Source organism: Mesocricetus auratus, unplaced genomic scaffold, assembly GCF_017639785.1.
Source record: "Mesocricetus auratus isolate SY011 unplaced genomic scaffold, BCM_Maur_2.0 Super-Scaffold_100022, whole genome shotgun sequence".
NCBI classification, from domain to species: domain Eukaryota; kingdom Metazoa; phylum Chordata; class Mammalia; order Rodentia; family Cricetidae; genus Mesocricetus; species Mesocricetus auratus.
In genome coordinates this window covers 12,226,362-12,251,678 of record NW_024429203.1, presented here as the reverse complement: position 1 = coordinate 12,251,678, position 25,317 = coordinate 12,226,362, and the positions used below count along the sequence as shown (strand labels likewise).

At 48.3% G+C, this 25,317-nt stretch overlaps 1 protein-coding gene across 1 annotated transcript in view; it reads left to right on the top strand.

Moving 5' to 3' along the window:
- The first annotated feature begins 23,028 nt into the window (after positions 1–23,028).
- The window catches only part of Fli1 (Fli-1 proto-oncogene, ETS transcription factor), a 118,293-nt gene continuing 116,004 nt past the window's right edge, over positions 23,029–25,317 (top strand). The window contains 1 exon segment of the mRNA XM_040729884.1: positions 23,029–23,365. Within this exon segment, the coding sequence (XP_040585818.1) occupies positions 23,348–23,365 (18 nt within the window). The 5' untranslated portion in view covers positions 23,029–23,347.

Genomic DNA, 25,317 nt, shown 5'->3' with positions numbered 1-25,317 from the left:
TAAATACTGATCTACTACCCAAGGCCCCACAGATTGCTGAGACCTCCTCACTGATACCCATGCTCAGGGGTTCTGGATCAGTCCCAGGCTAGCCTCTCAGCTATCCGTTTGGGGTCTATGAGCTCCACCTTGTTCAGCTGTTTCTATGGGTTAATCCAGCCCCATCTTGACTCCTTTGCTCATCTCTCCTCCCTCTCTGCAACTGGGTTCCAGGAGTTCAGTTCAGTGTTTAGCTGTGGGTGTCTGCCTCTGCTTCCATCAGCCACTGGATGAAGGCTCTAGGATGGCATATAAGGTAACTCAAACTCCAAGTGATCTGATCTCAGCGCATGTGCACCAATGCATGAGCATGAGCACATTCATACACAAGCACACACATATGCACATGCATACACACATATGCACATGCATGCACACAAACGCACACACACATATAAATATGCACACACACGCATGCTTGCACATGCATATACACACATACACATATACATATGCATGCTTGCACATACATACGCACACATGCGTCTTTTTTGAATGTACTTGCTATGCCAGCATGAGGACCTGAGTTCATATCCCCAGCACTCACTATAAAGTCATGATGGAGTACATCTGTAACCCTGATGCTGCCTGGTGATACAGGCAGATCTCTGGAGTTCACTGGCCAGTCTAGCTAAACTGATGAACTCTGGGCACAGTGAAAAACAAACTCTATCTCAAAACAAACAATAGCAACAAAAACAAAGGCAGTTGAGAAAGACACAGTGCACTGACCACTGGCCTCCACATGCCTCATGCATGGACACACAAACACTCATGCACTTCTATAAGAACATGTGCATACAACCACGCAAGTGCGTACTCACACAGAAGTGAGGGAGATGCTGACAGCTTGTCTTGTTTGTCAAAGCTCAATACAACAATTATTACAACTGCTCCTGAGCCAAGTGTTTGTGGGAAAGATGTAATTGTTCTATTTGGGTTGCCAAATCTTACTTATGCCTGAAGCAGAGGCTGACTCGGAGAGTCCCAAAAGGGCAGATAACGTAGGAAGAAGCTGCACACCAGCCTGCAGTGAAGGATAGACAGTGAGCTCTGTTGGTGGACAGCCTCCAAATTCTGTAGATGTTTAAGACTTAAATGTGTGTTAGGGCTGGGAAATCGCATATTGACAACTGAGAGCATTGTCAAGCTTGCAGATTGTTGAGTTGTGCATGGTCTGACAAAAACACTAAGGAAGTGAGATTCAGTGGGGATTCTGAGAGAATTACAGAAGCCATTCTCCACCCGGAGCGATCCTAGACAAACTAATCAAAAGTAGCAGAAGCCACACTTCAGGGTAAAGAGAAGCAAAAGGCATGACAACGTCAAGATGCAACTTCTGCACAGGTGAATCCTGACAGCGCAAGTATCCCCCAAGCCACACCCCTCCGTGTGTGTCTCCTGTCATTTCATTTGCTCCATGTAATATAAAGCCACTCTACACCCTCAGTTTGTTATTTAACACATCACAGGGAAGTTGGCTCCCCCTCTTTCTATGAACAGCTTTTCTTCTGGAACATCATAAATCTCTATCCCTTCTTCAAGTGTTGGATTTACTCTTTGTTTCCAGGGCTTAGCGGCAGCTGGTTCACAGCTACTACCTCATAATGACCTGAAGATGTCTCCTGAGAGCAGAGATGGAGAGCTGGGAAATCCCCTCTACACTTCCAGAGGACACTGCTGGGAAATACTGGGAGTTTGTGTGTAGTCCTGTGATGAAAGCCACTTCCCCCATGATCCCTGGTAGAAATCAGAATCTATGGAATCCAGTAGTGGGGTGAGTTCTTCCCCCAGCAAGGAATAAGATGGAAGGGGGAAAGCAAGGGTTATTCCTCCCAATTTTATTACCCCCCACAGCCCCACAGCTAACTGTGGGACCAGGTAACTGCTAGGACTCCATGAATCTTCCAGAACCCTGCACCACACTGCTAGGTACAGCCAGCTCCTCCAGATCCTTCACCTCCTGACTTTAGAAAGAATCCCCAAGTCCTCACCTGAATCCCGGGTGACTCCTAAGAGGGAACGTCACAAAGAGGAAAGGAGGTTAGCCTTGTCATGAAAATATGTCATGCGTCACCTCCCTTCTACACATACTCTCCCCAAATGGTATGCCACCAACCATCCTTTCAAGTGCACTCTCTCTCAACCAGCACATCTAGACTCAGGCAACAGCTAAGCTTTTTCATGAGCACAGATTCCAGAGCTGGAGAACAGGATGGACATCAGCACAAACCACAAGGAGGCCACCGGTCTGTGCAGTTCTCCCAGGCTCTCCTTGCGTCTGTGTGAAGACATGCAGCTCCTCAAGTCTCGAAGCCCATCTTAGGGAGGGTGGCCAATGCACATATCATCTGCAGTCCAAGCAGAGGCCGGACCTAGCTCTACACATGTGAACACTAAGTTATGCGAACCCGAGCCTTCTGTTTCTGTTTATTTGTCTTGCCTTGTGTTGTTTTATTAACCAGAAACTTGAAAAGGAGGCTGTCTTTGTTGTGTTGCCATTTGGCAGAGGACTAGAGGTTACAGTAGCAAGCGGAGCCTAAACATTTTTTTTTTCTAAATCTGGATGAAAGTTCCTTCCAAAGAGAAAAACTGTATCCGATTCCCTGTCTCCCACTGAACTTCGGAAGGACTCCCCACACCTTACCTTCAAAACACAGAACCCTAGCCAACGAAAATGGAAAAACATAAATTGTTGCACGTAAAATGAAAACTCAGGGGTGCAGACAGGCCTGTGTCAACAGGGTATTTTTAGCCACTAGGGAATTGCTTTTTTTTTTTAAATCAAGTTTTAATGCCTTTCTGTACATGGACCTGGGATGTACTCTTCAGGACTTTACCATTCATAAGTATCTCATCTTACTTGCAGCTAAGGACCATATTCCCACTTATAAGACTAGCAAAACTGAGGCCGGAGAGACAGAAAATAACTTTCATAATTGAGAGGCAGAGGTAGAATGCCCAGCCAAGATTGGATGATCCATTAGCCAGCACAGTCCTTGGGCGAAGACACTGGTTTCTACTCTTTCCTGATCTCGTTTCTATGCGCTGACTCATTGGCTTCCCCGCTAGAACTTAAGCATAACCTTTGACGTCGAATTGCTTCTGTCCTTCTTTATCCCTGAGTGCAAAGTAGAAGATCTGATTTGCAGAAAGAGCTCCCTACAAGAAGGCTCACAGCATCCCAAGTCATCACTGAAGGGTTTCAAGCCCGTCGGTAGTGGTGGTGACTGATGGGCCCTGCTCAGGGTTCAGTCATCTCCTACTTTGCCCTGTGCCGGGAAAGGAGATGATTGCTTGCCGCTCAATTTTCCCCCTATTTCCCTCAGCAGTCACGGGTGGCTAAGTCTCAACGATCAAGCTGTGGCAGTTAGAGGCAGGAAATGGAATTGGAGAAGACAGACTCAAACTTACCCACCATGGAAAGAGCTCAGTATGCTTCGAGCTCTTCCGGGCCCCAAGGTCTCCAGCTGAGTTGGTAGCTGAGCAAATGTGCCCAGTGTTTTCTAAACTGCCTCTGAGCCCATGCCATCCCTTCCGGTCTATGCTGCTCTAACCCTTTAAAAGTTGTTAAATGACCCGCTCCCAGCCAATCTGGCTCCCTGAGCACGACTTCTCCTTTCTCCTCAGATTCCACCCGCTCTCACACCTGGATCTCGAGGCTGACAGTCAGTTCTATGTGCCTGGTGATGGCGACACCTTTTCCCAGCTCCAAACATGCCAAAAGATGAACATGGAGCCAATAAAAGTGACAGCTTTCCCTGTAATCATCCAAAGGTCATGAAGATGTGAACATTAAACTACCACTACTTATTTTTAAGTGAGTAAAGAGGAGAATTTGTCAGCTGGACAAGATGAATTCTGGAGGGCAAACACAGCTCATGGCCCTCTCATGCCTAAGAGTTTGTGCCCAGGAACCAAAAGCTTTCTTGCATTAGTACACAGCTCTGGGGCAAGACTACTTATCATGTTGCCTAACTCAGTGTGACAGTGAATCAGCAATCGATCACTCATACATTCGGTTTTTCTGGTAAATGAAAATTTATGAACACACCCCTTGTGTGGGGGCTGACTTTGATGTAAACGATTCAGGATATTTTTTACTGATTTTTTTTCTGGTGATGCATACTTTGACAAGTGTGGCTAAAACTGAATACTTTGCAGTTTGTTGCAGCCATATTTCATTAATTAAGTGAATTGTACCCTGGGGGACATTTAATGTTAATGTTTATTAATATGGCTACTACTAGAAGTAGAGCTCCAAGCAATGTGTTACATGCTTTTATATATAATATAACTTGATCTTTACTGTAGTGCTTACATACGGTGGCTGTCACCAATTCTTACTTCTGTGACAGGAGAATGGAGGCTTGGGAATGTCAGATAAGCAGCTAGGCCAGAGACCAGTAGGCAGTGCATAGCAGAGATGTACCACAAACCCAGAACAGCTTGACCAAAGCTGGACCTCAGGCACCGAAGCACATTGCCTGTCTGCACTTCTTGTGATGCTCAGTTAATAGAAATCATCAGTGGTCCTTGATAGCTCTATTAGTCAGTTCCATTTTGAGTCCTTACTATATAATCCCATTTCTAGAGATCTTCATTTTTTCAAACAAAATTTAAAGCTGAGGACGTAGCTCAGTTGGTAGAATGAGTTCAAGGCCAGCTTGTGCTACAAGAGTCCCAGCCTAAAAAAGAAAAGAAAGGGAGAACAGATACAACTAAAATATAGACACAGTCCAGACAAGGTGATGCATACCTTCCATCTCATCACTCGGGAGGCAGAGGCAGGCAAATCTCTATGAGTTCCAGGACAGCCTGGTCTACAGAATGGGTTCCAGGGCACCCTGAGCTGCAGAGTGAGTTACAGGATAGCCTGAACTACACAGAGAAACCCTGTCTCAAAAAACTATATATCTATATGTATATTTATATACGTGTGTTACATATATGGTGTATAGAGAGATACATAGAGACATAGAGGCAAATTAATATCAATCCATGCACACCATTTAGAACTTCTAGGTCTCACTTTGGAGACCTAGTACTTTTAATTTCGCAATAATTCAGAGAAAATATACAATCATAATTTATATTCTCAGTACTGCACCATTCCTGTCATGCTAAATACTGATGGCAACAGCTCAGCTCAAACATCAGTGACAAGATAAGGAACAACATAAATGGTGACAGTAATAGATTAGAATCCAAAAATCTAATGTTTTGTGTCATGTAAATCTATGAAGATGGAGCCAGATACTTGAACAAATATGTAAAGGAGAAAGAAAGAAAGAAAATATTCTCTGTTGTTTTGATTTTGACAGGGGGTCCCAAGCTGACCTGGAACTCTTCTCCTCCTGTCTTAACCTACTGAGTACTGGGGTTACAGTGTGTATCATCCTGCCTGGCCCAGAACAACTCTTCCATACCAAAGTGTTCCAAGGAACAATTTGTAGAGTGGATGAGTGAAGTCACCCTTAAAACACCACAGTAATTATTTCTCAATGTAAAATCCACCAACAGATGCTAAACTCAATGAGCCAAAGAAAAAGTAAGGAGAAACAGGCATTTGTCTTCCCACAAAAATATTTGTCAATTACTAAGTATCTTCTTTCAAACTCTTGTAAAAAAAATAGTAAGTTTATAATAGAGAATCCTGACAGGAGCACTTTGATCAAAAATCAAGGTTAGCATACTGCTGCTATGGTTTGGATACAGATATCATTTCTCAGAAGTTAATGTCTTAAAGGCGTGGCCCCTGGAGTGCCACAACTACGAGATGCTGCGGTCCTTTACGGGTTAGAACACTTTGCAAGGTCCTCTGGTCACTGGAGGTGTGCTCTTGAAGGGGGCTGTCACTTTCTCAGTCATGTCTCTCTCTGCTTCCTAGTTCAGCCTGAGCCGGTTTCCCAGTGCAGCTGTTAAGCACCATTACTAGAGACCCAAAGGGAGATCCTCATGACTACAGACTGGAGTTTCCGGAACCATGAGCTACATGCTCTCCATCAGGTGACTGTCCTATGCATCGTGCTATAGTAGCCAAAGCCAACTGCTACAAACAGCGCCGAGACAGATCCGTGTCTTGCACTCCTGGCTTGATATGCCACAAAAGGCACTTCACCTCAGTGGTGCCCTTCCAAATTGCATAACTTCAGCTAACTGCAATCAAACTCCAGACAAATTCAAACGCCTACCCATAGGATGTTATCTCTCAACATGCTCCCTAATATGCTCCCAGATATCAAAGTCATGAAAAGGAAGGAAAGAGTAGAAGACTCTCAGATCTCGGCGACCAAAGACATCTTGCCATTGACTGCAAGGCGGGATTTTAGACTGAGCCTGGAGCACAGGTGGAAACCCAGGTCAGAGTCTGCAGATTAGTGGCTAGCCTTGAACCCATGCTGAACACCAGTGCTGCACCAACACTTGTGTGAGTGACTCCGAAACAAAGCTGGGTGTGTGAACCCTCAGTCCTGTCTTTACAACTCTTCTTCCCGGGATGTGAAGAAGGGAAGCAGAGGGTGACACTAAATTCTTTGTTTATTCACTCACTCGCACTGAAAGCTGTAAGCATGAAAAACGAGCTGGACATAATGAAAACCAGGGAATCAACATTGTTAGGGAAGCCCCCTCCACCACCCATCTCAGAAAACAGCTGCACAGTCAGCTCTGGCATAGGAGTCGATAGCAATTCAACCAGGAAACCAAAGAACAGAAATTAAACAGGCCGAGCAAGTGAATGAGCTCTCCCTGAGCTGCACTGCAGTAAAGCTCCCATAAACTCCCTGCTGATGCTCTTGGGACACTCAGTGTTCACCAAACTGAAGATGGTGACAAACGATCACCTTGCATAGTAATGAAATCCGAATTCAAATCATTTCCAATAACAAAGAAACAGTTTATATTTGGTACTCTGATCATCTGGAAACTGGGTACAAGTTTCTGCCAGATGCCTCCAGTGGCATGGACTATATTACAAGGGGTTATGATAGAGCGAGTTCACTCTGTCCAAGCTCATTTCCAAGAGAAATGAAGTCTGAGCCTTTATACTAAGGCGACCTTCCGATGGTAAATTCAGTAACATTGGAATCAAACCTACCATAAGATAATTGTGAGAGGTGGGAAGGGTCTATTTCCTTTACAAAGGCAGCATATGTTATAGTTTTTCAAAGTGTCTAACCATTTCAGGCCTTGTGGCACCCATAGTTGATCCCAGCAAGTGGGAATCAGAGACAGGCCAATCTCCTTGAGTTTTGGGGCCAGCCTGGTCTATATAATAAGTTCCGGTACAGCCAGAGCTATATAATGACACTCTGCTCTGGGGAGAAAAGAAGTTAAATCAAGGTTTTATGCTATTTCCCCAGTGTGTTAAAATATTATTTAACTTTAAGCAATTTAATGGACATTTTTCAGCAGCAGATCAGTTTCTTTGATTAATATTAACCATTTTCCCCAAGCAATACATGCATACATTCACACATGCACTAGATGTGCTTTTGTGTTTTGTGAGAGAGAGAGAGAGAGAGAGAGAGAGGCATACATTCACACATGCACTAGATTGCTTTTGTGTTTTGTGTGTGTGTGTGTGTGAGAGAGAGAGAGAGAGAGAGAGGCATACATTCACACATACACTAGATGTGCTTTTGTGTTTTGTGTGTGTTTGTGTGTGTGTGTGTGTGTGTGTGAGAGAGAGAGAGAGAGAGAGAGAGAGAGAGAGAGAGAGAGATCAAAGAAGTCCCTATGATGTTTATTCTTATTTTGTGTAAGGGTGCTGGGTGGACATGTCTGCCTCCACAGCTCCAGCCCAGGGCATTGTGGTACTCAGTGACTTCCACTTTTCCTGCAGCAGTTGAGCAGTTACAAGGGAGCTGAAACGAGAGGGCCTGGGTTTCAGCCCTGTGTTCCCTCCATTCCTGTCCCCATTGGGGAGGGCAGGAAATGCCAGCCTCCACAGGAAAGCCTGTTGTGGGGAGATTTCCCGATTTACTTTATAAATGCAAGAGGGCCAGATACAGGCGAAGATAAGCACTCAAGATTGCAAGTGCTTATCATCAGGCCAGCTCTTGGGCCCCACAGCCAGGGCTCGTTTCTCTTCTAGAAATACAAGCCAAACTTCAGTTTGGTTCCAAATGGAAAGGAGTGCCCAACTGAAAACCGTGACCATCATCCACCGTGCCAATCCACTAGAGGAAATCCCGCCAAACAACCCCTGGACTTTCACCATGAGTATACCTGCCATAGCAAATTGAGGGAACCTGGCCCTCATCCCCCACTGCACACTGGAATCAGCTAGGGATAAGGGCATGCAAAAACAGAGTAGGGTGTCAGGTTCCCCAAGCTTGGAGCTAGAACCACCTTTGAGTCCTTGACTGTGCTGACCTCTGAGGTTTTGAGTCCCCTTTGGTTCTGATGTTTCATGGTTTGGGGCCATTTAGATAAAATCCTAGTTAACATGGACAGGATGTGGATCTCTGAAGAACAAGACAGCTAGCAGAGGTGGCCAGCTGGGTTAATAGAGGCCATGCTGACGGGGCTCTATTTAAAACCAAGCATGCTCTGGCATCCATAGGAGCCAACTGGGACCTAGGCAGGTGCTTGTGGCGAGAGAATGAGAGATGGGGATGTGGCTTGCAGGATCCTTTCAGGGCCGATCAACAGTCACCCCTTTCTCCCAGACGTTTCCAGTAAGGTATAAACAGCTGTTAAAGGCCATCTCCCTGAGACGCAGATTGCAAGCTGGGTAGAGTGAAATCTAGCCCCATCCCCCCTTTTTTCTTTCCTAAGTCCCCACCATTTTGAAGCAAATGTGTCATCCCAACATCTGATCAGTTTTAAAGAAGCAGGGTTTAGATGAAAATATATGCTCCCCCTTTCCCTCACGCCAAAATCTAAGAGACTCATAGTTCACAAAATCTGATTTAAAAACATACATCAAGAAAATGAAAGCGTGCCTTCCACGCTTGATCTCTTATCTAGGGAAGCCAGGTTCCCTCAGAGACTCTCAAGGCTGTGAGTCCCAGTGTTTATTGTGTTAAGTTGGGCACATTGTTTAGTGTTCAGCTGTGACATGCAATGAAGGAATATGGAGAGACAATGTTCTGTCTGGAACCCATTGCTCCCACCCCACCCACCCCCACCCATCCATAACCCTATCTTTTAAAGTTGAGGGTCACCAAAGTAATGACAATGACATATCAGACCAAAGTTTGATTTGGAAACTATTTGCACGGTTTCTTTTTCTTCTGGAAGATGGAAACATTTGGGCTAGTGGCTCTTACTTACTCCAAAGAATATCCTCAGACACTTGTATCTGGGATATTATATATATCTTACTCTCATCCAACAGACTTCACTCCCACAAACTCAAGAGACTTCCCTGTTAAATATAAATGACGTTGGGTTGCTTCTGTCCAGGTTTTTCTTTCTTTCTCCCTCCCCTTCTCCCCCCCACCCCCCACCACCATCCCATCCTAATTGAGCTCAAGAAGGCAGGGACAAATAATATAGTACCTATATTTGGATAGCTCCACTCTCTGTTATTGTGAGTGGCTACGCCGGTGTGCTCTGTAGTTCTGTGGTGTGTACTCCAAAGGTTTGGGGGCACTGTTTCAATCGTGATGTATGCAATCATCTTCTACACCAGAGCTACAATGTCTGTACCACTTCCATCACGCTACATAATTAAGCTTTGAACCCTTCCAAGTTGCTGATGACCTCTCAGTAACGGTGATTTTTTTTCCTACAAGAGGTCCTGAACCTGGTGCTTTCTTTTAATTCTGTTCTCTTCCTTTTCAGGCTTGAGTAATGCCTGATTGATGAAGCAAAGATAACAGACATTTCAATCCTTTACCTTCTCTGTGGTAACAAATTGATATTGCTCAGGACCTTTCTGCTGCTGCCCCTCCCTCCCAACACGCATACATGAATGAATGAACCAACTGCTCCATTCAGTCAGAAAAGGCAGCCTTTTCTAGATTTACTGGAATTCGTGAAAAAGATTACCTCCACCATTAGATATGTGGACATCCATGGAAAATACTTCCCATCAACCTGAAAAAAATACATTCACAGATTAGACTAGATATAGAGTTATGAGAATATTGACTAGACTAAGAATCTTGGATTATCTAAAGAAATTAATTAGTAATAATTGATGTCTATTTTAAGCAGAACTCAGAAGAAAAACTTTCACTGAAGGAGTGGAGACACAGTTGATGAAGTCTTTGCTCTGGGAGTTCCTCTTTGCCTCGGTGCACAGTCTCCAGCAACTCTCAAGGTTCATTGTTCGTCTTAGCAAACCCCGTCCATTTTGGTTTTTAGGCTAAGCATGTGTCTGCTAGCCTTGGGCAGCCTGCTCAGCTGCACCTGTTCACATACAGGCCCTTTGCCCCACAGCTCCCTGCTACCCTTCCTAAGACCCTTTCCTTCACTGAGACTGTGTGTCAGCGTGGTGTGGATAAGTGGTGGGGAAGGCTAGATGTGATGAGAATCAAAAGTCCAGCTAGGTGACGCGTGTGTCCTGGAACGCAGAGACCCCTGACTCTTCCGTTGGACTTCGCTTTGGTGTTTGCCTCTATTTCCTGGACTTATCTCTCCCACTCCAGATTTCCCGTTCCTTCTCTGTACCTGAAACAACCAGGAACTCAATGTACACTTGCAGCCTGTCAAGGGCCACAAGAAGCCTCAGAAAATTAGGAGATAAGGGGGGTGTCTCTCTGCTGGTTACCTTTTAAAAACCTGGAATTGTGTGTTCGAAGAACAAGAAGTAGCTTCCCTCTTTCCCCATCACTGTAAGGAAAAGGATAGGGAAAAAAGAACAAACAAAAACATGAGAAGGGCTGAAACTAATGTGTCCTAGGATTTTAATTTGGATGGAAATAGCAATGGAACAATAAAAAGGCAAGCAAATGAACAAAAAAAATTGTATCGGTATACAATAAACCAGTACTGATATGGCAACAGGTCCCAGAAAAAGTAAATAAATGGTCAATATTGTCAAGTCCCTTTGACTTGCTTGGAGAAACCAAAATCATGGCAAAATGTACTAATCTTTGGTTGGTCTACCAAACAAAATACTAGTCTGAGTTGCTGTAACAACAGAAATGTATTTCCTCACCGTGCTACAGAGTAGAAACCCAAGATCACTTATCTAGCAGGCCGGGCCTCTCTCCTTGGCTGGAAGATGGTGTCTTCCTTCTGCATCTCCACAAAGTCTTTCTTTAGGTTCAGTAATTCTTAGATACTAATTTCCTCTTTTTACAAAGACTCTTACCATATAGAATTAGAGCCTACCTGTTCATCTTTATTTTTGACCTCTTTAAATTCCCTGTCTATTAAATACCTTCACATTCTGGAGTCCTTTAAGGTAAGTGTCCCAAGGCATCAGCATATAAATTTTGAAGTGACATAGCTCAATCAAGAATGCCAGGATTAGGAGCAGAATCAAGTCTGGAGTGTAGAGTTCCTAAGACCTTAGAATATCGATTTGCCATTCATCCCTACCTTTCTCCAGATTAAATACTCTCACAGAGGTGCATTGGCTAAATACTTTCACAGAATGTAATATGCCCAGACTGGACCACATTTCATGACCATCTACGTGCATGAGGATCACTTGCAGGATAAGAAATCTGTCTTGCTCAGAATCATAGAACTGCTGGATGAACCACAATGTACCACCCGGATTTCTTCTCCTTTCCCTTAACCTCCAGTCTTCAGTTCCTCCTTGCTCTCCTGGCCTCCCTGGCAGTGTTGATTTCTAGGCTCTGGGTGGAAAGTCTACAGGCCAGGGAAGCAGCTTGGTAGAAGCCAACTGTTGAGAGAGAACTCTACACCTTTCTTTTGGGAGACACCGGAGGTTTAGGCTGACTTTAATGAGTCTTCCGTGTTCACCCTCCCCACTTGCTTCAGCCTCTGGCAGCTACAACACATATGTACACACACACACACACACACACACACACACACACACACACACACACACACACACGAGTACACATGCTCACATAGACCAGGCTTCGGGCGCATGTTTATATCTGAAAGGGTGTCTATAATGTGTTCTGTTGGTCATCTGCTCAGAAGTTTTCTTAGAGCCACAGATTTGGTTGTTTGCTCCCCCTGAGGATGAATATCCATTGTGACTCCTGAAGTCACAGGAAGAGAAGGAATGAAGACACAAGCATCAAGGCTTTGTCACAGAGCCTTGCATGGATAGCACCACCTCCATCTGCTTAGAAATGGGACCACTGCAAGTCCCTGGTTAAACCACCTGTGCAAATGAAGCCAGTGAGTCCTGATGCCACATGCTACCCCCTCAAAGCATACAGTGTAGCAGAACTACTCAGGTAAGACCTTGCCGTCAGCACAAATGTGATGTTCCGGGTTACTTTCCATTCTTCTCTTTCGTAACTGGTAAGGAGAAGGATGATTAGGTGAAGGTAATTGTTACTTTTTCCCCCTGTACCTGTTGGCATCTGTGTGGACACTAGGTATTCAAAACTACCCCCCTGTGCCTACCTTCAGGGATCTCATAAGAAAATGGGGAGAAAAATATCCAAGAGATATTTCTGCAAATGAGTATGGCCTGGCAGCTGTGAAAACACAAAGAGGGAGCACAGAGTAGTGGCTCTTAACCTGTGGGTCTCTACCCTGCTGAGGTGTCCGTCACAAGAGTTACATATCAGATATCGTGCATATCAGATATTTACATTATAATTCACAACAGAAGCAAGGCTACAGTCATGAAGTAGCAGCAAAAATAATTTTACGGTTGGAAGTCACCACAACAAGCAGCACTAGGAAGGCTGAGAACCACCAGCTTGGAGAGAGGTAACCAAAGGGTCCCTTACAAGTTCTCCCACCCCCCAAAAATAGTTAGGGCCTCATAACACAAAATTGTCTTGGGAGGCTTAAAACTGGAGGATCTCAAGTTCAAGGTTGGCCTCGACAACTTAATGAGACCCTTTCTCAAATTTAAAAGTGAAAAGAGGGCCTATTATTATATAGCGCTGTAGTAGAACACTTACCTACTAAGTCCAATGCCTACCACCAATACCGCAAAACCTGGATAAGTAAAAAGAAGAAGGGAGCCAGGGAGGGTCAGACCAGAAATGGTGAGGCATTAAACAACTTATTTAGTCTTCACTTCCTCTCTGCTTTCTGCAAGAAAGTTTATCTTTCAAATACAGGATGCACATGTACACAGTCATTTTTATTGACCATTGTTTGAAGTAGCATGTTGACATTTGGGAAAGAAGACATCTCCCCCAAGAATCCAAAGAGCAGAATTCCAGGGACTGTGGCTCTGGTCCTTTACCCCCAATGTTGCTCAGCAGCCTTGTTTTCCTAAGCTATGGTCAGGAATGTGCTGGGAGGGGTAACACGGTTGTGGGCAAGGAGCCCGGGCAGCTCCAGTCACGGTCCCAGGCTGGCCTTTCACCTTCTAGCTCTCGGGGCTGCTCTTATTAAGGAGCAAAATGCTTCAATATGTGGCGCTTTGGGGGAGGGACAGGAGAGAAAATCGGGATATTGTTGAAAAGGAAATAATGAATAGCGCCCTCCGGTCTTCAGCAGAGCCCCCCACGTGGGCAGATCGGGGCAGATAAGTACCCTTTCTCCTGAAATGGAATTTGGTCAGAAATTTCCAGAGCCAGTTGGGGAAAGCAGGGAACGGAGGGGAACGACACTAAACTAGTTTTGTCAAGAGGTCCAGAAGCAAAGGGTTCAGGAATCTCTGCTCTCCACGGGAGGAAGAGAAGAAACAGCACCTGGCAGACGTGAAGCTGTCTGCTTATTTTTACAAATGAACACACTTCCATCTCTATTCCTGTCACCTCTGCCTCTGCCCAGACACCTAAATTCAAGTCTAAGACTCACTGCTGTGTTCCCAAGGGCTACCCAGGCAGGCCTCGTGAGCAGTTCCCCTACACACTCAAGGAGAGGGCAAAGGTGTGAAAGCTGCCCACCCTGATATACAAAGGCAACTGGACAGTATTGACAGGCAGCCTTGGGGAGAATAGCCTGCCTGCCTGGTGGGGGCCTGGGATCCGACCTGACCATGGTCTCTGAAACCTGAGCCCCATCCAAGGTCCTTCTTTAAGGAGAAGAGAAGAAATGAGTAACATTTTCAATCCCAAGAAAACACAAACTGGGGCCAAAAGTACTTGTTAATGAGTGCTTCCCAGTGTCTGAGCTCCTAAAATCGAAACTCAGGCAAAAAAAAAAAAAAAAAAAAAAAAAAAAGATGGCTGTGACGGCTGTGTCTTAGCCAGCTCTTAAAGACGGCTAAGAAAGAAGATGGTCAGAAAGGGTATTACCAGGGGCCTCAGATAAGTAACAAGTAGGAAAACAGGAACCTGGATGGGAATGTATGAGGACTACAGGAATTCCAAGGCTGGAAAACCATTATTTATGTAGCAGTGAGTTCGAACTTTCCCAGAAGGATTCAGCCTGTTCTCCTAGCTGTGTCTATGTGCGATGATGCTTCTGTGGTTTCTAAGTATTCCTAAAGGTTTCCTGGTAACATAAGGGGGTTTCTGGAAAGGCAGCTGGGGCCAGATGGGTGACTGTCTCTTTAGAACAGTTCACGAGACAGCAGTTGAAATATTGATAAGAAAACGGAAATCAAATTACAAGAGAGGAAAAGGCTGAGGAAGAGGTAGCGTGCGCGCATAGCTGCCGGAGGCAGGCAGGGGAGGAAAGCTTGCTCGCACACACTCTGGTGACTCCAGCAGACACTCAGGACGTGCCTGAGCTGAGGCTGTGGTCTGAGCTTTTAACTGTAGGTGCCTACCAGGTTTAAGTCCTCATTGTCAAAGTCCCCGGAGCTGGGGCATAGAATACCCTGGAGTTCACAGTTTAGACATCCTGGAACTCCTGGGCTTAGCTGGCAAGGGTATCCTTAAAGGTGAGTGTCCTAACTCTCTCTCTTGGTGGTACAGGATCCCTTCTCTCTGTGTGTCTGAGTCTCTCTCTATGCTGTCCCTTCCTTCCCCCTCCCTCCTCCCTCCTCTCCTTCCCTCCACCGCCTTCTGACTGTCCTGGTAGTGATGACAAAATATGGGGCTCTCTAGGCTGTTTCTTCTCCCATTCATTTCTTCTCCACCTCTCTAGCTCTACAAACCAGCACTGGGTTTCAGAGAAAACTCCGACAGTGAAAGGGGAGGGGGCTGGGGTCTGAATCGTCCAGGGAAACGAATGCAACAGAGAACACAAGCCTAGGCACTGAGCTAGTGAGTGCATGTGTTATGGCTTCGGGAGTCAGAAAAGCTGGAATTTGTTAGGAGGGAGAAAAGTGCTTTATCAGAAACACATTGGCTGCTGGAGGAGCTGTGGGATTGCCTTGTTAAAGATGGTTTCAGAGAAGGAAAAAAGGGAGGGGAATGAGACAGCCCCAGTCTTAATCAAAGCTGAGGACAGACCTGCTTCTGGCAGAGGCACCTGACATCCTAGGCAGCTCTGCTTCTGTGGCCCAAGTGTCCTGACCAGATGAACCACCTCCTCTGTCATTGAAAATGAGTGCCCTGTGTTCATTATCCTGGGCTTTTCTCTATATCTGTTTTCTTTCAAAAGAGGGAGACGTTAGTTCCTCTGAAAGGGGCTCCACAGACCTCAGAACCTGAATCATCCTCCCTGAGACATTTGTACCCTGGATGGAAAGAGTGCCACCTGCCTGGGAGAGCCAAGAAGAAAGTCCCTGCCCAGGGGGCCTATTAGTGACTCCTATGGCCTGTTCTCTGGAGCTGGTCAGTTTGAAAGGGATGCTCTTCCCTTCCTGAGGATGCTCTCAATCCTCTAATCAGGAAGCCTCATGACTCCGCTCAGCGTGTTAAACCATCCAAGCCCCTAGATTTCTATAGTGTCTGGTTTGTACTTAAGAAAGGGTAAGAGTTAGTTCGGTCCTTGCCCTGCCACCTCCTGGCCTGAAGTCCTATGGGCAGAGACTTTAAGGAATAGAGAGAAATGAGTCCTTCATATCCCGTCGCCTTCTCTGTTTGGATCACCATGTCCTCATCTTTGTTCCATTTTTTAGTGACTCAAATTTCTCCTACTTAGGCTGCTCCTGGAGCCTTGAGGATCCTACCTCTTTAACAGAAGATGTTTCAGACCGTCCCCGACACGTCGTCTTACGTCAAGGTAAGACAAGACAACATCTTTAAACAGGTAATAACCCCCACACGATTCTCTTCCACCTTTACTTCAGGCCTTTGATCTGGTGCTCCTCCATCCAGAAAAAGGTGGAAGGGAGGGAAATCCTTGGCTATTCTCTCATTAGGATCTCACTTTCAGGAGAGCCTGTCAGAGGGTGTGCAAGCAGACTCAACCCTGTGTGGTTCACTGTGCACCTGGTACTCAATGGCTCCCTGCCTTAAGGATGTGCACATGTTTTCATATGAGTGAATATGTGCAGATGCATATGTATATTGCCTGCTCTTTGTGCATGGATGTGGTCCTGTGTGTGGCTACGTGCAATTATTTCTTTTACCGGATGGGCCCGCTCAGCTGTCAAGCCCCCCAAGCTGGCCTACCCCTCAAAAGCTCAGATTGCTATATTTGACAACTCATCCAAAGGGTTGTTTTCCCCTTTCCACAACCGTTCCCAAGAATGTAAACAAACCCAGACTGGGACATCTGGGTTACACGTTCAGTGAAAATCCTCTGTGGGTGGGGCAGAGAGTCTATACTGAATGGCCTTCCCAGGGTAAAGACTGGGCCTCACTCTGCACAGCCATGAACACCGTGGAGGAGGAAAGACCCACCGAGGTTGCAAAGGCACCTCTGTAGGACTTGAGTTCCTTTCTTCATCCAGAGTCCTACCCAAAAGTGCCCGGCCAACACACCCAGACTCTGCATTCCACCTTTACAGAGGGAAGACAGCACGCAGGCCTGTCTGTCAGGTCCAAGGAGCACTAATTATGTGTCTGACACTGCTCAGAAACTTGTGGGCAATGGAAAACACCTTCTCTCTTTCCACCTGCTGTCAGAGAGGTGATGTTCACTTCATAGGGGTCCAGGAGGATTGTGCCAAGGGAGGGTGACTAAACAATGATCAGAGGGGCGGGGGAGAAACCAGAGTGAAATCATGTCAATAATTAGCCCTTGCAGAGATGGATGGGTGACCCCCAAGAGGTGCCACAGTAAACAATGAGATCAGACTAGAGGAGGCAGGGCCTTGGTCTCCAGTTTTAAAGTTATAGCTCCTCCCCCCCCTCCCCACTTTTCCCAGCATAGAAGCCAAGCTAAGGTCTCTTCCAGCTTAACACCCAGTGTCCTAAATGACCCTCATCCTGGGCTGTAGGCTCCTTCCTGCTCACACATCAGGATCCAGATCTTAGGGAAAATAACCTCCCACAGGGCAAAGGGGAGACCAGGGGTCTGACCCAGGGTTAAGGGTCATGGAGAAAGCAAGTTGGACCAAGTAGCTAGCCAACATGGGGTGGGCAAAGAGGACCTGTGAGAGCTGTGGGTTGCCACAGGAGCCGCTTGCCGCAGGAGCTCTTTTCAAGGAGGAAAATGGATTTTTTTCAGCAGCCACAAAGTTTGTATTGTTGCACAAAGGAGTGCATTGATGACGGTGTAAGGTCTCTGCATGGCAGGGACAATCTTTGGTCTGTTCTGCAGGCTTCCTTCACCAACCATTTGCCAGAGAGGCACAAGCTGCCAAGCCCCTGCTGTCCTCTGTCTGCACCAGCTCAGGGTTGTTGACAAACAAGGAAGCCCAGGTGACTCAGCTAAGTCCCGCCCTACGGAATGGTGAGCAGCAGGGACTGTCCACTCAGTCTCTGGATGCCGCTAACTGCAGACTAAGGGCTCAGACCAGGACTTAGAGAACATGTAGGCAGTCCTAGAAGCCTAGCTATGGTGATACTTACAACTCCCTCCCTCTGCCAGGCCCCGTTACAGCATTGTAATTGTACTATACTATTAATAATGACCCCGAGGCAGTCTGTTTTGCACAGAGAGATTAATGTGACAGTTTGTAAGGGGCAGGGAGATGCTGGCTCAGAGAAGTTAAGAAACCAGGGAGCTGGGTGGTCCAGTCTGAACTTTCAAACATGGCGTCTGGATTGGGAAGTGAATGGAGAAGGGACCAGAAGACCCAATGCAATAACTCTTCCCAGTAAAAGCATAATGCTGGAAAATGTGACACAAATATTCCATCTAGTGACAAGGCATATCCTTGAGATCCGATCCCTTCACACACCTGCATAAGCCTGACAGGGTTCTCGTCTTGCTGCTCTCCAGCCTACCTGCCTGCGGATTCCACCCAAGTTGCTTTCTGGGAGTGGCATCCTCCTCCCCCTTTACTATCAGACAAAGAGAAGCTGCTGGGCCCAGAACCATAAGTATCTGGCATGCAGGTCCTAAAACTGCACTTCAAGGACAGTGGTCCATATATTTGGAGTGGATATTGTATGGGACTACTGGGAGGTCGGGTTGTGTGAGATTCCAGAAGCTGAGCCCACCAGCGACCTCCATAGTCTCCATCACGGCGCCGCCAAAGGATGAGGGTCGCGACACCCGGCTGGTCTCCACCTCCTGTCAGCCTGAGCTCTCTGGTCAGCCTCTGACTCCCTTGGGGGTTTCCTCAATGACGCCGAGTGGTCTGGGGGTTCGGCTTCCAACTGCCTGGGGCTCGAGTCTCCGAGACCCTCCCGGCCTGGCCCCCCCGCGTGGCTCTGCAGGCGCTGTGGCCTCCCACGTAGCGTTTTGAACTGGGTCGGTGCAAAGGCAAGAATGAGCGTGGGGAGTGGGCAGGGTGAGCAGAGGCTCTAAATCTTCCTTCAATCTGTGAGTGGATAAAGTCTGAGAAACAAATTCAAAGCAGGCGCGCCTGCAGACCCTTCCTGCAGAACCAGTCCCCAGCATTCAAGCGCATCCAGGGGCGACTCAAGCTGCCTTGTTTGGCTAAGGTCAGACGAGACTCGAGTTCTCCAATAAAAATAAATCTCAAATTAATTATGGCCTCGAGCGAGAGGCCAGACACTTGAAGCTGCAGTTGTGCAGTCTGGAGTTTTGGCGCTCGCCTGCCCACCCCTTCCCCCGCCCCCTTTCCCAGCCACCCCCTCCTGCTTTGCCAGCCAGATACCCTCTGAACTGGTGGGGGGGAAGAGAAAGCGCTGAGGGAAGGCTTTGCTGGAGATGCTTTGCCAAACCTGGCATCTTTAGGAGCTTCAAATGACCCAGCTGTCACAGTGTCCGGAGGCACCCCAGGGATCAGGCTCGGATTGTCCAGCCCTCCCACTCCCGTTCTAGGCTGGGACCAAAGGAGCCCGGGAAGCTTGCGTCTGGAAAGTCTTGACCCGGTCAAAAGGGCTGACATTGAGCGAGCCAAGACACGTTTTGTCGGCCGTTCCCCTCCCTGGGGAAGCAGGACTTCCGCATCTTTGAAATTGTCAAGTGTGTATGGTGCAAAGCAAGTCGTCTCATCATTGCTCTAACGAAAATTCTCCAAATTCAAATGCTTCCTAAATATTCACCCACATGTGTGCGTCTTCTATTCAACTTAGAAACGCGTCAGGATGCTTTGTTGTTGAAAAATTTTTTTTCCAGTTGGAGGCTTTAAAAAAGAATGTTTAGCCTGGCTTCCTTGGCTATGAGCTTCCCCTAACTTGAAAGTCAAGAAGGAGCTGGTGGAACAGCAGAGATGGTACCATACCAAGTCGTTGCCCCTAGCCAGGCACAGTCTGTGAAACGGTGAAGCCGGCAGTCCTCCGAGCGCTGGGAAAGCTGGTGTGCATCACTGTGTGGGCAGGGGCTGCCATTCCTGAGCTAGACTGGTAGACAGGGAAGAGAATGGTGGAGAGCCGCTGAGAGCCAGAAGGGGGTGGGAGGGCAAGGAAAGGCAAAGGGAGTGAGAAGTGAGAGAAGGGGAGGGACCTGCCCTCTCCCAACACAAGACAGTTTTCATTTGCAGCAGGCCTCACCGCAGGCTCTCTATCAATTTGTCTCAATGCAAACATTCAAAATATTCTCTTTGGCTGCTCATGAAAACAATGTGAGCTGCCAGGATCAAACCATCTTTCCAGATGTCTGGTGGTAACCACATTAAACAGGGCAGACTTGTTTACTGTTGTGTTTGGTTAGGACTCCCCCCCCCACCCCTTCGGGATTTAAAAAAGAACCAGGAGGATAGAGTGGAGCACCAAACCCAGAGTTACATAAGCGAGCAAACTTGCCCACCAGTGCAGCAACATGGGATGGAAAGAATCTGACACCTTATCCCAAATCTTCCCAAAACTAGGGGACTGTGCCTTATTCTAGATGGAGACCCCTGTGAATGGACAGTAGATTTCCATGGTGGGTTTGGTGGTAAATATCAAAAGACTGACATGGTAACTACATCTTTATATGCAGGGTGAGCAGGTATGTGTGTGTGTGTGTGTGTGTGTGTGTGTGTGTGGTAGCTTCTCTCCACCCCAAAAAATTGTGAAATTGCTTTAGTGTCACTTTTGCAGGCTGAGACAAAAAGTGCTCATTAGTCCCCCAGCTAGATGGGAGTTCAAGTCTTGGTTTTGATCTGAACTCTTGTTGAGTTGCTCTGATGAGAGGAGGAATTGGGCTCAATGAAGATGGGCCTTATTCCAGCGACTGCTGGTCAGTGTAATGAAGATGACTGTCATTTGCCAGATCAACTGAAGTTGGAAAGAAAAACTTGATGATTGTCTTCTAGTTGGCGCTTTCTAAGGGGGATAGGGTTAGTCACTACATGTGGGGTGGCTATTAGTCGCAGCCTCTGTGACTGTCCAGTGACTGGAAGGGGGACCTCGTGGTGAAGTAAACAGTTCTTTTGGGCCGAGAGACTCATTTGGTATGGCTTGGGTGCACCCTCCTGAAAGCTGTGTTGTCGTTTGAATGTCTGTAGAGTCTGGGCTGAAAAGGAAACAATTTGGGGTTTGAAAGGATGTAATTCATTCTTCCTTTCCCTTTAACCTCTTTCCTCTCTGGAAAGCGTGTGGAAACGCTGAAGGGGAGAGCAAGAGGGCGGGAGGCCCGGCCGCAGGCAGGAAAGGGTTAAGCCTGATTTCTTTTAATTGAACTCCAGAACTGGTGGCCCCAGGCAAAGGGGGGGACTGACCCCGCTAGCGGTAACCAGATGTGGCGGTCCCAGGGGAGCCCCGGAGCAGACCCCTGGATTGAGAAGCAGACAGGAGGAGGGGGAGTGGGCCTGGCCCCCACCCCACCCCCCACAGTAAACCGAGTCTCAATTGCTGGCAGGCTGCACGGCCGCTCCAGGTCTGGTCACGTTCAGACCCGTGTCTGTATTCGAACCCCAAATTGGAGCTGAATTGATGAGACTAATTTGGATAGGGGGGAGGGGGAGGGAGGGAAGCCAGCGAGTGCAATTGCTCCTGAAGAAATAAAGAATTAAAAGTCACCTTTTTGCCGCCGTGGACACCCTTTTGAATTTTTTTTCCAATTTATTCGGATCTGCTCTGGATATCCCCCCCTCTTTTCCCGGGAGGACTTTTAAATAAAAGTGAGAAAGTCCACCACAACGTTGTCTGAAGAGCGTGGATAAGGTAACCTGTTTTGGAGGTCGGGGAGAAGGGAGTAAGGCTGCCAGCGCCGGTACCCCAGAGGCAGCCTTAACTAGAGCGTTCCTGGGTCCAGGAGGGGAGGTGGGAGATCTCAGAGAGAGAGCCCGGTGGGCAAAGGTAGCCACGCCGCTGGGTGGGGGTGACAGTCCCCAGCTCAGACCCTCGGGCCCCTGGGTCTCCTCTGAGAAGGTTGGGTCTGTGCTGAGCTGCGGGCTCCTTGGTCCGGCTAAGTAGTGTGGAGGGCATGCTAGCCCCAGTGTCAGTTTCTTGGGGGCTGCGATGGTATCGAAGGGCAGAGCTGGATTGCTTGGCGGCCGGGTCCACCCAAGTCAGGATTTAACACAAAAAGGTGTGGATAAGTGCCCTAGGATGCGCCTGTCTACCTCCTTAGCAGGCTTGGGGTGTCCAGAGTAGAGGAGCGCCAAAGCATGGACGCCTCTCCTAACAATGCTTGAGGTGTTGAGTCACACCCTTGACAGCTCAGGTCCCCCGACCCAGAATTCGCGTCGAGCCGCTCCGGAGTGCTGCGCTTTATGCTAAAAGTTCTTTGGGATGCTTTCCTTCTCTCCTTCCTTCCTTCCTTCCTTCCTTCCTTCCTTCCTTCCTTCCTTCCTTCCTTCCTTCCTTCCTCTCTCTCTCTCTCTCTCTCTCTCTCTCTCTCTCTCTCTCTCTCTCTCTCTCTCTCTCTCTCTCTCTCTCTCTCTCTCTCTCTCTCTCTCTCTCTCTCTCTCTCTCTCTCTCTCTCTCTCTCTCTCTCTCTCTCTCTCTCTCTCTCTCTCTCTCTCTCTCTCTCTCTCTCTCTCTCTCTCTCTCTCTCTCTCTCTCTCTCTCTCTCTCTCTCTCTCTCTCTCTCTCTCTCTCTCTCTCTCTCTCTCTCTCTCTCTCAAAAATGGTCGGTTTGCCTTGATCTGCTTCCGAATCTCCTCTGGCGGTCGGCACCAGGTTATCCCCTTTCCTAGCAAACTCTCTCCCGCCTTCTTCCTCCCATCCCCAAAAAGTTTTTGAGTCCGGCTGGAAAAAGCATTAATGAATGTATCTGTGGGAAGAAACGGAAAGTGAATGAGTCAGGAGGGCCACCTTCGGCCAAAGGCCCAAGGGAAAGGAAAGAAGCCAGAGGCGTTTGTTTGGCTTTGGATTTGGGGGGGAAGGTGATGGGGGAGTTGCAGACTGCAGGAATCAGGGCGCGGACACTGGGCGTAGACCCCGTCATTGTTCCTGGCCAGCTCTTATCTCCCAGGAGCAAGTATCCTGTGTGCGCAGTGCATGAATGTATCTGGGCATCTCCGCGTATATTTATATAGCGAGTGATGCGAAAAGCAGGGCTAGGCGAGGAGAGGAAGAGGGGGGTGTGGGGGAGGGAAGACAAGAGAGAACAGAGGAGAGGAGAGAGCGAGGAGACAGAGAGAGAGAGAAAGAGAGAGAGAGAGAGAGAGAGAGAGAGAGAAGAGAGAGAGAGAGAAGAGAGAGAGAGAGAGAGAGAGAGAGAGAGAGAGAGAGAGAGAGATAGGACTTCCTCCCCGATCGCAAAGTGAAGTCACTTCCCAAAATTAGCTGAAAAAAAGTTTCATCCGGTTAACTGTCTCTTTTTCGATCCGCTACAACAACAAACGTGCACAGGGGAGCAAGGGCAGGGCGCTCGCAGGGGGCACTCAGGGAGGGCCCAGGGCGCCAGAGAGGCCGCACCGTGCTAATCTGAAGGGGCTACGAGGTCAGGCTGTAACCGGGTCAATGTGTGGAATATTGGGGGGCTCGACTGCAGACTTGGCCAAATGGACGGGACTATTAAGGTAAGCAACGGGGCAGTGGGATCGGGGCTAGGGCCGACGGGGGCTGCGGGAGGGCTGGGCGCCGGGGTCCCGGAAGACGTGGCCGTTCACCCTTCCTTCCGCGCCCCGGCTTGCGCCGTCTCCTCCGGGTGGCGAGTCCCCCCTTTCCGAGGAGGCCGGCCAGCCTTCCCGCCGAGGGCGATCTACCCCTCACTCCTTGTGGCACAGGCTCCCACCGCGCCGCACGCGGGGCTGCAAGACCCGGCAGCTGAAACCTGGGGAGCCGGGGCGCAGACTAAAGTCTAGGACAGGAGATCGCCGGGTCGGTTCCCACCCGGCACCCGGGCGCCCTGGCTCCGGCGCGGGCACTCGTCTGGCCGCCAGCTTCCTCTTGCCAGAGGCCGAGAGCAGCGCGGGCAGAGACTGCGTTCGCCGCCGGCTGGGGTCCCGGATCCCCGAGGCCAGTTAGAGGCTTAGCTGCGGGAGGGGAGGGGTGCAAGAGAGTGTGTCTGAGGATCCGGCTGAGCCGGCGGGTCCAGATGGAAGCCCCTGTTTACATGTCAGCCAGACTGGTTTCTCTTCCCCTAACACTGATGCTGCCCGGCACTCTGCCGAAGCCGGCTGCCCACAGCTAACGGCCCTCCTCTCCGCTTCTCCGGCTGGGAATCTTCTGGCTCCGTCGCTCCCCTGCTCCCCAGATCCCACACTCCCACTCCGTGCAGGCTCCAGTTTCAGAGCAAGGGTTCCAGGAGCTGTCCTCTCAGTAAGAATTAAACACCTTCACAGCCATCCGCCTGCGGTGACTGGTTCTGAGCCTGTGGCCTGGGGCTGTCTTGCCGATTCCACCCCCAATTTGCACCGCCCCGCCTGGGTCTAGGTTGCAAAGTGCAGCCCAGAAGACCCGTGAGTCTGGGTTCCCTGTCACGCTTCAGAACGGCTGACTGCTCCCTCTGAAAGGGGGAAGTAGGGCCAGGAGCAGATAGGAGGGACAACCCCTTACGTGACTAGCCTTACAGGACTTAGGAGAATGAATGAGACCAGACATTAGCTTCAAGGCTGCCATACAACACCAAGCAGGAGTTGGCCTGGAAAAACTATCAGGCTGGTGAGGTGGGGACTTGCAGAGCCTGCCATTCTCCAGAACCCAAAGGAATCGACTTCCTACCCTTGGTTTGACTGAGAGGAGGTTAAGGTGTTGGGCTTAGAGAATTCAACAGATTCTTATCTTCTGGGTGGGGTCAAAGTGTTTTTATTTGCTAAGTTCTCTCTCTCTCCCTCTCTCTCCTCTCTGTCTCTCTTATGAAACATGCTGACTTAGGTTAAAGGCATCAACTGAAGGAACTTGGAGACAGAGATGAGATAATTGATTGTAGTGGGTTTAATAGCCACGGGTTTATCAGACTTGAGTGGGTGGCGGAGAGGATTGCTCTAGAGACCTGAAAGTGGAGGTCACTGGGCCTTTGCACACATTTCCCTGCTTCCTGTTGGTGAGTTCATGCAAGTGCCTACATCCCCAGGTGCAGTGACCAGATGCCCCTCATAGAAACTTCAAGTCTACATTCAGAACACTTTCTACTACCCCCCCCAAGACTCCCCTTGGGTCCAGAAGGGTGGCACTATGGCTCCAGAGGCTTGCTGTGGACACTGTAAAGAGACCTGAAGCAGTATCTGCGCAGTGTTCAGACCTCTAAGCACAGGCTCTGAGCCTTGGAGGAAGCTGTGGTCTGTGTACCCAGGATGTGTTAACCTCCTTTTATGCACACATAGGGATGGGCATGGCAGGCATTAAGAGCAACCTTAGACCAGGAGCTTGACACTTCATACCCAAAGATGGGAGTGAGGGCTCTTTTAGGATGAATGACAGGAGCCCGGGAGCCCCTCCCAAGCCTCCCAAGAAACACCTTGTTTCTTGCCAGGGTTACCTGACTCCACAGCCACCACAGGTCAATGTCTTTTCAAGCTCTTCTGTATGC